This window comes from Agrilus planipennis, unplaced genomic scaffold, assembly GCF_000699045.2.
Source record: "Agrilus planipennis isolate EAB-ADULT unplaced genomic scaffold, Apla_2.0 scaffold95, whole genome shotgun sequence".
Lineage (NCBI taxonomy): Eukaryota > Metazoa > Arthropoda > Insecta > Coleoptera > Buprestidae > Agrilus > Agrilus planipennis.
This window is the reverse complement of record NW_020438861.1, coordinates 854,083-866,717: the sequence shown is the minus strand read 5'-3', so window position 1 is coordinate 866,717 and position 12,635 is coordinate 854,083. Positions and strand designations below refer to the sequence as shown.

Below are 12,635 nucleotides of genomic sequence, written 5' to 3'. Positions count from 1 at the left end.
GTCAACCGGTTGAAAGCATTGGAGGATAAAGATAAAAGAAGAGATAGAGAAGAAAGAAGAAGAAACATAATAATACTTGGATTTGAGATTAATAGAAATAATAACAATTGATAACTTTTTCAAGAGTCATTTGAAACTGAATGAGTCTTGTGAGCACGTAAGAGTGTTGACACCCAAAGGTAAGAAAGCAAAAATTTGTGTAGTCAAAATGCAGTCAGTACAGGCGAAGCAGAGCAGGTTCTAACATTTCAATCAGAAATGACCTCACCTTTGAAAAAAGAGACACACAGGCAAAGCTGTATAAAGTCGCTGAAGAGGAAAGAAGAAAAGGGCATAATGTAAAAGTAGCTCACAGGAAAATAACTATTGATAACAGAACCTACTGATGAGATGATAAGGACGGGCTCATAGAAGAGAGTTATTCCTTTCGTAGTTAGTCAAGTTAGTCAAGTAAATGTAGGCCCTAGTGAGGAGCATGAGCACTGCGCCTCACATTTGCCTAGCCAAGAAAGGGGTGCTCAAGCAAGGAGAAGGGAAGACGAGGACGGGGGATCATCAGTAATATTTTGGAATATACATGTATTATCAACGCTGTATGACCTAGCTGAGCCGAAGCTGGAGACTACGCTCAGAAACTGTGCAATCCTTGCCGTAGCCGCGAACCTGAGGGTCTGCCCATTTACATCAGACATATGAAAAGCATCTGGAGCCCTGCAGTGAGAGAGAAAGAGTTTGGAAGATATGCTGGTGGACTAGCACTGTTCTATGATGAAACCTACGTCAAGAATGTTAGTGTGATTGATATAAGTACAGTCTGGATAGCAAAAATAAACCAAGTTAAAGCAATAATCGTGGCGGTTTACCTGAGAGATAGGCATTGTGAAAGCAGGCTAGAAACTCTTACAGAATTTATTAATGACTTGGAAGTGGGTACTGAAGCCATGTTGATAATAGGGGGCGATTTCTACGCGAGAATAGCTGGTCATAACTAGCTAGATCAAGATCTGTGGATAGACTCATCACTCCTTGCGGTCAGGCAAAGCTGTGACATACAAATAAACAAAAACGGGGAACTCTTAATGGCACAATTTGAAAGGCTCGGATTATGCACCGTAAATGGAAGAACGGATAAAGACAGTAGAGGCGAATATACATATCTGGATCCGAGGGGTGCCACCGTTATAGACTATGTATGGATACCACTGGTGGCAGCGTCTTTAGTGCTGGACTTCGAGGTGATTGGAGCGGGCCTCTCTGACCACTTGCCTATTAGACTTATTTTGGAGATTCCAAGTCAAAGAAACAATAATAACAGTAGATTGAACATGGGTCAAACAGAGAGAAGAGAAGGCTGGTTGCTGAAATGGGATGCTGAAAAAGCCAACGATTACAGTGAGCACCTAGACGGAAGACTAAGCGAGCTTGTTATCAACAAGAATGACTTGGCTGGATAAAACCAACCAAGTATAATAAAAAATCAGACCACAATAGAGCTTAACCTGGCGAAAAAGACAATCCTGGAGGCTGGCACATTGAATGGGAATAAGGACAAACCATGGTTCGATGGAAACTGTAGAAGGGCAAAGAAAAATCTCCAGTGTGCTTGCAGGAAGTGGCGAGCAAAACGTAGTAAAGACCTGTTGGAGCAGCTTGTAAACACCAGGAAAGAGTACAAGAGAAGCGTAAGGGCAGCAAAGCGACACTTTGAGGAAGAGAAAAAGCAAGAAATAATTAATGTTAAGAGCATGAAGGATTTTTGGAAGATAATGTGTAAATATAAAAAAAGAAAGAACTACATATCCTGCCCAATAGGAGCAGAGGAGTGGAAGAAATTTTACGAAGACAAGTTTGAAGTGAAAATAATAAAGAGCTGATGTATTTTGATGCAAGACACCCCATTCTAGATAAATAGGTTACATGGGATGAATTCACAGGCATTTTAAAAGCTGCAAAGGGAGATAAGAGTCCGGGGCCTTATGATATTAAGGCAGTTTTTTGGAAAAAGATGCCTAGTACCTGGGTTGGTCATATCGTGATCTTTTTAATGCAATCTAAGAGAAAGGCACGGTACCAGATGAATGGGGTAAGTCCGAAATCGTGATGATTCATTAGAAAGGCAATATGTCTGATCCGCAAAACTACAGAGGTATTGCTCTAATGAACACCTTAACCAAATTGTTTACCTCGATGATCGCTGAAAGGATGAGCTGCTGGGCCAAAGAGGGAGATGTCCTGCCGGAATGTCAACTAGGTTTTAGGAAGAAAAGATCTTGCGAAGATGTTATTTTTGTACTAAATGCTAAAATTACGCTAGAATTAGTGAAGAAAAGAGGCAAGCTCCACGCCGTGTGCGTATATTTCGCAAGACATGCAGAGGAAATTAAAAATCATGGAAGAATACTGTTTGAGAAATCAGCTGACGGTTAATGTAGGGAAGACCAAGGGAATGCTATTCAGAAAAGCTGGATGTATCCCGAAAATTCGAGACTTGAAATACAATGGACAGACTATAGAAATAGTGAAGTCTTTTACGTACCTTGGGGTGCCGTTCTCTACCTCTGGCTTATTCGGGGCTGCACTTAAATATTTTCAGGCTAAGGGAAGAATAGAGATGGGCTCAATATGGAGCACGATGATTGCAGCGAGAGTAGCGCATTGGAGCCAAAGGGAAAAATTATTCAATGCAGTGGTGGCTAATGCCATGTTGTATGCTTCTTCAATTTTGGGACTTAGATACGCTGATGAATTGGATAAAATTAGGCGCATTTTTATCAGAGGGTTACTAAAACTGCCAGGGGGTACGCCAGGGTATATGATGAGAGCTGAGCTAAATATAGCATCCATCGAGACTTTCATCCTGAGACGAGCAATAGGGTTATGGATTAGACTGTTGGACATGCCTGATGTAAGGTGGCCGAAGAAAGCTCTCAGTATGCTCATATAGTTAGACAGCACAGGCGCCAACATAAAAGAACGAAACTGGTATACCTGCATAAAAGAGTTATTTGAAAACAACGGGGGAGCGAGGCTTCTTGAATGTACGATTATTGAAGTCAGGGAGCTGGTGGATGGGATAATAAATAATTGTGCAAAAAATGGCAAGAACAGGACATAACTCGCATTGAGAACTCAAGTTATGCAGCAAAATATAAGGAGATAAGTGTTTACAGCCCATCGAGAGAGAAAAATATCTAATTAATATTACAGAGTAGAGATACATAAGAATTCTAGCCCAGATCAGAATATCCGGTGATAGAGAGGTCAACATCGAGATAAAGATAATTAGGTATAAGTGGGGCCCAGGTGAAATATGCTTGTAATGTCGAAACGAACAGCCAGAAAATTTGGAGCACTTTTTATGTAGCTGTAGTTTTTTTTGAAGTTGTTAGAAGTCAGTATGTGCCTGGAATCACCTTAGATAAGCTCAAAAATATAGATAACGTTGAGAAATGCAAACAATTATATTATTTTGTTAGTGAGGCTTTAAAGATCAGAGCCTTTGCTCTAAGTGTTTGATTTATAATTTATTGAGTTGTGTTAATCTGAGCAAATGTAACAGATATATACCGGGCACGACCTGGACCTCCCTTGTAATGAAAAATGTACTTTCATAAACAAGTAAATAAATATAAGTAATAGTAGTTGTAATGTCCCGTCTTGATTTAGACGGACTACGTACCTAATTAAATTTGCGTAATTAGTTAGATGAAATGATAAGAACACAAACTTGGTTTATCGGTTTATTGGTATAAGAACTTTTATACACTGTACATGTAATTGATGAACCGGAACAGTAGTTAATGTTGTCCCTAGTACTAAATTTTAGTTCTCCTGTTAATCTACTATTATCCTGTCTTTTTTGGCAGTCATTAATGTGGTGTCCTTTATTCTTACAGTAAGCTCACACTAAATTTGACGTAAAAACGTTCATAATAATAGTGTTTTATTGTTAGGTCTACTTTCTGTTTCTAGTAACTGTATTCTTGGCTTAGGACTAGAAAAACTATTGTTCTTGTCACTAAAATTATAAGAGAATATTACGATTATTATAAGAATTATGAAATTCAATTTAAAAAAAATTTCTAGAAGCATCTTCAGATCCGTGGCAGAAACATACGCCAAGCGGGCAACGGAGGAAACTCCAAGAAAAAGCCAAGCAATTCGACGAAGTTATGAGGCGGTTGAGAGGCCAGCTCATTAATCCGCCATAGTTGTAGTACGTTAATAACTTGTTTTGCTGACTTACCAATCGAATATACATTGTATCGCGCTCATTTAATCAATAAATAATTAGTACATTAATTACTGTACTTTCTCGTTGTGCGCTTATGCCACCAGAAAACCACAAATTGGTGACACCGACGTGATCCATATTGGATTACGATTGTAATCAAACGCCGCGTATCTGGTATCGTCACACAACGTCTAATGTCAGACTCTGACGAAAAAGTAGCAGGTACCTCCATTCTCATTGTACGTCCTACCAGAAAACCAGACTTTTTTGTAATACTAATACTACGATATCTGATAACATTGTAAACAGTACCTGTCATTTTTTTAATAGCATCTATAAACATAGACATATCAATAGGATTGCTCCTTTTTTGAACATTTTCGATACAGTTTGAAAACTGTGGGAAGTTCTTTTTGTTACCGTCAAAATTTGGTACTGATTTTAATGCTTGATCTAAATTTAAATATGTATTAATATTAAGGTTATCTTCGGTCATTTTGAATGGGACAAATAAATACAATATTTAATATGCAATGGGAAATGGAAAAGAAAATGGACATACTGTAATTTGAACTTGAAGGTTCTTCCTCTGACCTGTATTTCTTAATTCTGTAATATCAGGACTTGGTAAAAGTGCACACCATCCTCAACAATCAGTAGAAGTGTTTGAAATAACTCATTATTATAACGAAATTTACAGCGATCCCACNGTTGGCAAATTTTAATGTACAGTAAACGTAATGAATGCACACACAATCACAATTAGGTATCCAAAATCGATAGTTCACTTTCACTCGTTGATTATTGCTTTTCACTAATAGTTTTTTTGAGTGTATGAGTGATAGTGTAATGTTCGTGGGTTTAACAGAATTAACTTAAGACTAATAACGACAACAACTATTTATTTACACTAATTATTAAATAACTTGAAAACACTATTCAATTATTACTAAACTTAGGTAATTAATCTATTTATTTACGCTACTGTTGATATTCACTGTTCTATTTATTTCACTTCTATCATGTCAATTTATCTCTTGATTCAATTTTGCAACGGTCAATTTATTTCTACTCTTTCACTTCTACAACGGCCAATTTATTTCTACTCTCCTTCGGCGATCGTCTCTTCCTTTTTATACTCCCTTGCCTCTTTTCGGGAACGTTCTCCAGCCGTCCAGAGAAGTCTAGTTTTCTTTGAACGGTTTAATTGCTTTCCCGGAACGCAGGTACGACACACACGTTTACAGATACGGCACACATGAAGAAAAGCGCCCGCAGCTAGTCGGCGAATCGATAAGCCGCTCTCACACACGTATGCCCGATTGCACACAATCACGCTCGTGGTCGCTACACTGTCACCTCCTTAAGGATGTTTCGTCCCGAAACATTTTTACTTTCCGTTTCGCGGGATCATGCCGGAATCTGCAATTCTCGCCTTCACGACATCCACTCCGGGAATAGAAGTAACAGTCCACGGTCTTCTCATGATTGGTCCGATTCGGGTTATTACTGCAAACCAAAATGTCTATTTCGGTACGGCGGAACAGGACTTCGATCATGTTCCGTACGATCCTCCAATCTAGGTTATCCAGTTCACAACCAAGCTTCGGAATAGCCAGCTTCTGTAGGTTATTCTCCAGAAGATGTCTGCGGAGTTCTATTACTGCGTCCCAAAGGTCTCTATAAGTGGGGTTATCAGAGCATCTTCCTTTGGTTACCAGGTAATAGATATTGCGTCTTCCGTCAGGCAAGCACAACAGTGTTTTTCCCTTCTGTACTTGCTCTTCAAGATGTTCCAAACTGCCAAATCTGCGTTTGAACTCGGACGCGATACCACGGCTCATTTTGAGATCCTTTGAAACGCAATGGGTCAGAGAATATTCCTTGGATATAGCAAAGAGGTCTCGTCGGATTTCTTGCGTCACTCCAAATTTCCTGCTAACATGTTTTCTTAATTCGGTAAATCACGTCGTTAATTCTCTTCACTATCTCATAGGGTCCTTCCCAATTCTGTTGGAACTTAGGTGATAGTCCACGGCGACGACGAGGATTATACAACCAAACAAGATCTCCAGCTTGGTAACCACCTGTTGTAGCCTTGATGTCGTAGTTTTCTTTACACCTGTCACTAGCAATCTGTGCATGCAGACGAACCGACTCGTGGATATCGTTAAGCTTTCTTCGGAGGTTGGTTACATAATCTTCTCCAGCCAAGTCATCTCCTGGTTTACAGCCGAATCTGAGGTCACAAGGTAGTCGTAGCTCCCTTCCAAAAAGGACACTGGCAGGTGTTTGGCCAGTCGTTTCGTGGATAGATGAGCGGTATGTCATTAGGAATAGAGGTAACTAGCGGTCCCAGTCCCTTTGGTGGTCAGACACTACCTTGGAGAGATATTTAATCAAGGTCCGGTTCATTCATTCAACCATGCCGTCCGATTGTGGACGGAGTGGAGTGGTTCGAGTTTTCTTTATTCCTAGAAGCTCGCATATTCCACGGAATATAGCCGATTCGAAATTCCTCCCTTGGTCTGAGTGCAACTCCAAGGTCATCCCAAAACGACTGATCAACTCTTTCACCAGCTCCTCAACTGTGGTTTCCGACTCTTGGTTCGGAAGGGCATAGGCTTCAACCCACGTGGTAAAATAGTCCATAACGACCACGATGTACTTGTTACCTTTCTCGGACTCTGGGAATGGACCCGCCACATCGATTGCGATTCGTTCGAAGGGGCCACCGACATTGTATTGACGCATTGGCGCCCATGGCCTTTTCTGTGGTCCATTACTCGCAGCATAGGTGGTACACTTCTTACACCAATCCTTGACATCATCCTTACAGTTCACCCAATAAAATCGTTCTCGAACTTTCCCAAGCGTCTTATTCACTCCAAAACGGTCGCCAGATGATCCGTCATGAAGATACTGCAACACCTCTATAACCTTGTTTCGAGAAATAACCAGTTGCTTCCTATCTTCCTCTCCATCTGGACTTTCAACAACACGCTTCAGAATGCCATCCTCCAATACCATTGAATCCCACTGAGCGCATAACGATTTTAGTACTTGTGTACAGGAAGAAACTTGCTGCCACGTTGGCCGTTTTCCGTCTTCTTTCCATTCCATTATCTTCTTCAAGTCCGGGTCGTTTTCTTGGTGTTTTATATTGTCAGGTAACCATTCGTCATCGATTACCGTGACGCGTCGAATGACCTCTTCATTCTTTTCCATTCGACCTAACTGCTTGCAGTCTGTTTGACGTAGAGTACTTGGGGAAGGAGTACTTTTCCTACACTGCCTCCTCGTATGTCCTAGTTTGCCGCAATTCCAACATCTTAGCCTTCGTGTTTCTTTATCGAACTTGGAGATGATTCGTCAGACGGTTTCTTCTAGAGATTCTGACGAATCCGTTTCTTCACGCAGTAGCCGAACCCTTCCCTGTCTGGTATAGGCCTGTTTAACAGTTTCGTACTCCAATGCACGAGCCAATGCATCAGCTAGCGTCTTAGGTAGGTCAGTTCGTTGTTGAGTGTCACTGTCCCGAAGTCCATCAGTAAATGCCTCCACTGCCAACCTTTCCATCAATTCTTCTGGAGTATTAGGATAGGCCAGTAGGGACAGTCTCGCAATATCGGCCTCGAATTCTTGTAGGGATTCCGTTGGTTTCTGTTGACGGGTTTCCAGTTGGATGTGATACACCGCTGTTAAATGAGCCTCGCCGTAGCGTAACTCCAACCGTTTTATCATGTTGTGGATTGTACCTGCTAGCTACGAAATTTATTCTTGGAACACGATAACTACAGGTTTTCCCGTGACCGGCTACCTGAACTACCCTGTGCTACAACCAAACTTACCTACAATAGCAACTTTTATCTTCTATTTTTAATTCCCTTATATATTTATATTTTACTTTACTCTTGTTTTTTTATTCCCGTTGTTTGGTTGTAGTTTCCTACTTAATCCCTTCTTTTTCTCTATTTTTTTGACTTCCTTACTTTCTTCGTGCAATCAACTTTTTTTCTCTTTTTTTTTTCTATTTTTATTCATTTTTATCGTAGAACCACCGCTCTTCTTTCTAACACTATATTCTCATACATGCCCTGTCGTTTCCTATAGTTAGTTTTTTTATTTTTTTCCGCGAAGTTAACGATAAAAGCGAATTCGTTTGTATCATTACCTTTCGCCCTTCTCTTATCACCCCACCATTATCCCACTCTCAACTCCTCCTTTTCCCAACCCTAGCGTGGTATAAATAACCGTGCATTCCTCAGTACCAGCACCGAGCGGCATGGCCTAGAGGTCTAGACCATTGCTTAGCATTCGGGAGGACGCGGGTTCGATTCCGGGTTCGTCTGCCTTGGTCCAAGTTTTTCTGTGGTTTCCTTGGATCACTTAGGCAAATACTGAGGCAGTAATATTCCACAGATAATCTTTCACTCTCTTCTGTCTTCATTTCGTCCGTCTCATCTTTCTCACCCGAGCCAACACCCACCCATTCCCACGATTCCTGAAAGCAGGCTGAAGAGGGCCTTCCGCCCTACCTTCCGACATAATCCGGAGGGACTGCCCGCCCACCAGCATTACTGGCTGGTGGGAATGAAACACCCAAAAGTTTTTTTTTTTTCAGTACCAGCAGCTCCAATATTCCACCGACCCACGGCAAGGAAGAAGCAGTTCCATCACCAGCCACCCCTGTTTTCTTTGCTTTCGCCTAGCCGTTAGCCTCCGAGTGCCAGTTTATTGAGTAGGTGTTTCAACCAGCGTTTTTTGGTCTTGCTCAGACTTTTTTTTGTATATAGATATTTCTTGCCTGTATTTGTATTTTTTTTTCACTGTATATATTTTGTTTCATGTTTGTTCTTACTTATTGTTATTCTAGTTGTAGTGTTAGTATATAAGTTAGGATTAAGTGTGTGTGAATAAACTGTTTAAAAGGAAAACAAAGACTTATCAACCAACTGTTCATAATCCGCCAACTCATCCGGGGAAAGGGTGTTCAAAATGTCACATGCATCTCCACGAAGCGCAACGGTCAACGCAGTGGCTTTTTCTTCAGGCGCCCAGTTGTTCACCTTAGCAGCCGCCTCGAATTGCTTGTGGTATGTGACCTATGAGGACTTTCCATCAAACGTTGGTGGTTTTACTCGTGTTCTTGACTCTATCCCGCTTCCTTGGCTGATTTGGCTGTCTTCGTTGAGTGTACTAGATGCACCATTGGTTTTGTCTTTCCATTAAAGATCAATTCTTCTAACACTTTTATCTTCTCTTCTGTTTCTTGAATATTCTTATTAAATTTTTCTTCCCATTTATTCTCCAATTCACGTTTCAAACTTTTACTGTTTTCTTCCAATTTATTTTCCAAACTGTTAGTGTTTTCTTCCAATTCACGTTTCAAACTTTTACTACTTTCACGTTTCAAGCTTTTACTATTTTTTTCCAATTTATTTTCCAAACTTTTACTGTTTTCCTCCAATTCACGTTTCAGACTTTTACTATTTTCTTCCAATTTATTTTCCAAACTTTTACTATTTTCCTCCAATTTATTTTCCAAACTTTTACTGTTTTCTTCCAATTCACGTTTCAAGATTTTACTATTTTCTTCCAATTCACGTTTCAAGACTTGCGACAATTCGTCTTCGAAAAGAAACGTTTCGGGATCATGGCCATCCGTTTTCAACGCCTCCGCGAGCCGCCACTGAAGTTCCGATTTGTTACCGCTTGTCGGTTCATCCCGTTCTTCCAATTCTCTTCTTAGCTCAGCTACTTTTAATTCGTACAACTGATTTGCCATTGTAATGTCTTTTACTTAACCCCACACCTGACACCAGTTGTAATGTTGGTTGGTTTAACAAATTAAATTTTAAGAAGAAAACTATTTATTTACACTAATTATTAAATAACTTGAAAACACTATTCAATTATTACTAAACTTAGGTAATTAGTCTATTTATTTACGCTACTGTTACTATTCACTGTTCTATTTATTTCACTTCTATCACTGTCAATTTATCTCTTGATTCACTTCTGCAACGGTCAATTTATTTCTACTCTTTCATTTCTACAACAGTCAATTTATTTCTACTCTCCTTCGGCGATCGTCTCTTCCTTTTTATACTCCCTTGCCTCTTTTCGGGAACATTCTCCAGCCGTCCAGAGAAGTCTCGTTTTCTTTGAACGGTTTAATTGCTTTCCCGGAACGCAGGTACGACACACACGTTTACAGATACGGCGCGCATGAAGAAAAGCGCCCGCGGCTAGTCGGCGAATCGATAAGCCGCTCACACACACGTATGCCCGATTGCACACAATCACGCTCGTGGTCGCTACAATATGATTTCCTAATATAACTTCCAGTAACTAAATATATTTACGATTTAAATTTATGATGAAGAAAGATTTTGAAATTGAGAAGATATAGAAGAATCTAACTGGACAAGATTCATGAAGCAAATGTTCAAAAAGGAGTCGTGCATCTTTCTTGAAAGGTTTTATTCCTGATAGTGTGGATAAGAAGATAGAAGAATGAGAAATTAAGATGGAAATGAAGATACAAAAAAAAGCAAATCATAATGGAAAAGGAGATTGAAGAAATGAAAGAAGAAATTGAACGGCTAAAAATACTCTCTACTGCAAGATCTGAAGATCCCATTGGAAGGCCTTCGAAAATTACACCTTCAACTTTTGATGGAAAGATCTCGTGGTCTGCTTACTTGAAACAGTTTGCAGAAGCGATAGAGGCAAATTCCTGGACTGGTAGCGCTAATAATTTCTTTGCGAGGAAAGGCACGGGATATACGTCAAGGAATGCCAGACTCTTTACAAATATGATTTCCATCATCTTGTCAATAGCTTAGAAATGAGATACGGCGATAAACATCGGCAACAGGTACATCAGACGCAACTGAAAAGCTGTAACCAACGAAGGAACGAGACCCTTCAACAATTTGAGTCAGATGTGGAACTCCTCGTAAGATTAGCTTGCCCCACTAATTCTATCCAACACCAAATTAACCCAACTGATCCAGCTCTTATAAATTCTACAATAAATAGATTTCCTGATATCCACAATGAAAAAATTCAGAAAATGCTGAAGCAAGTTATCATTCGTTCCTCTGTTTCGCCTTATTACAGTCCTCAAAATTAAAACTAGAAACAAAACTTAAACCTATTGAAATTTCGCACCTTTTTTTATACAATTTAATAAGAAGCTAACACTTCAATGGAAGCCAAGTATATATCTTTAATCTATGGCTATAGTCGGCGGCTGTTATCTATGGTCGATGGCATATATAGAACATTACAATATCTATGTATAGAACTACAGTGAATAATAATAAGCAAAATTAATTGAACTATTATAAGTAATTGTTATTGCAAAGGCAAAATACGTTAATGGTTATACTAATTTATAAAAGAGAAAATTTTAGATGTCATTACCACTGCTTAGAGCATTTTGCACAGCTTCGAGAAAGGCTATACTTCCCCAATTAAGAAAACAACAATGCAATATTTGTATTAACGTTTCTACAAACCTTTTAAATAGTTGTGTTTTAAAAAATGTTTCAAGTGTGAGATACAAAAGTAAATCCAAAAAAGTGAAACAAGAAGCTTCTACTGATGATTATGAATTGGAAGATGACATTGATGATTTTGATAAAGAACTTGTTGATAAAACCACAAAGCTTTTACAAGTAAAAGTAAACTCGTTAAGAGCTGATGTTATACTTAAAGCAGGTTTAGGAATGGCCCGAAGTAAAATAGAGGAATTGTTTTATCAGAGCAGAATAAGAGTAAATGGAAAAAAAGTTTTTAAAAAAAGTGAAGTTGTTAATGAAGGGGATGAATTAGATATTATTAAAGGAACAGATATTAATAATCCAAAATTCTTAACTGTTGGCAGAGTAGAAATATTATCTGTCACACCAAAAGGAGAAGGTTTTTATGTAAAACTAAGGAGGTGTAAAACTTTAACCATTGAAAATTATGAAGATCCATGGAAATCAGACTAGATTAAATTGTATTAAATAAATAATATAGTTAGGTTAAGTAAATATTGAATAAAATCGTACCTGATATTTTATTTCTATAGATTAATAAATAATAGAATAGCGTTTATAACCTACACAAATAATAACATTAGGAAGAATTTGCACTATTACTTTTTAATAGCTTTCTAAATACTTAAAAAACGAATTATTCTCTCCACTTGATCAATTACTTAATTTTAAAAAAAGAGGCGAGCGTGTATGTGTACACGCCTAAGAAATGAAACTTCTTTAAATTGTAGGTATATTGTAGTGGTATTTTGAATTAAACTGTTGCATTAACTAATTACTATACCAGAAAAACAACTTTATTTCGAGCATTTGCCCATTCAATATTGGTTCAGTTTTGTTAAAAACTT

At 38.8% G+C, this 12,635-nt stretch overlaps 1 protein-coding gene across 1 annotated transcript; it reads left to right on the top strand.

Moving 5' to 3' along the window:
• Positions 1 to 11,506: 11,506 nt before the first annotated feature.
• LOC108735932 (uncharacterized protein C6orf203) lies at positions 11,507 to 12,306 on the top strand. Its single transcript, XM_018468169.1, has one exon. It carries the CDS (start codon positions 11,659 to 11,661, stop codon positions 12,238 to 12,240), a length of 582 nt encoding a protein of 193 aa, XP_018323671.1. The 5' UTR covers positions 11,507 to 11,658; the 3' UTR covers positions 12,241 to 12,306.
• Positions 12,307 to 12,635: the final 329 nt, after the last annotated feature.

Excerpts from the sequence above, each read along its gene's own strand:
- LOC108735932 (XM_018468169.1), top strand. The coding sequence starts at position 11,659 with ATGTCATTACCACTGCTTAGAGCATTTTGCACAGCTTCGAGAAAGGCT.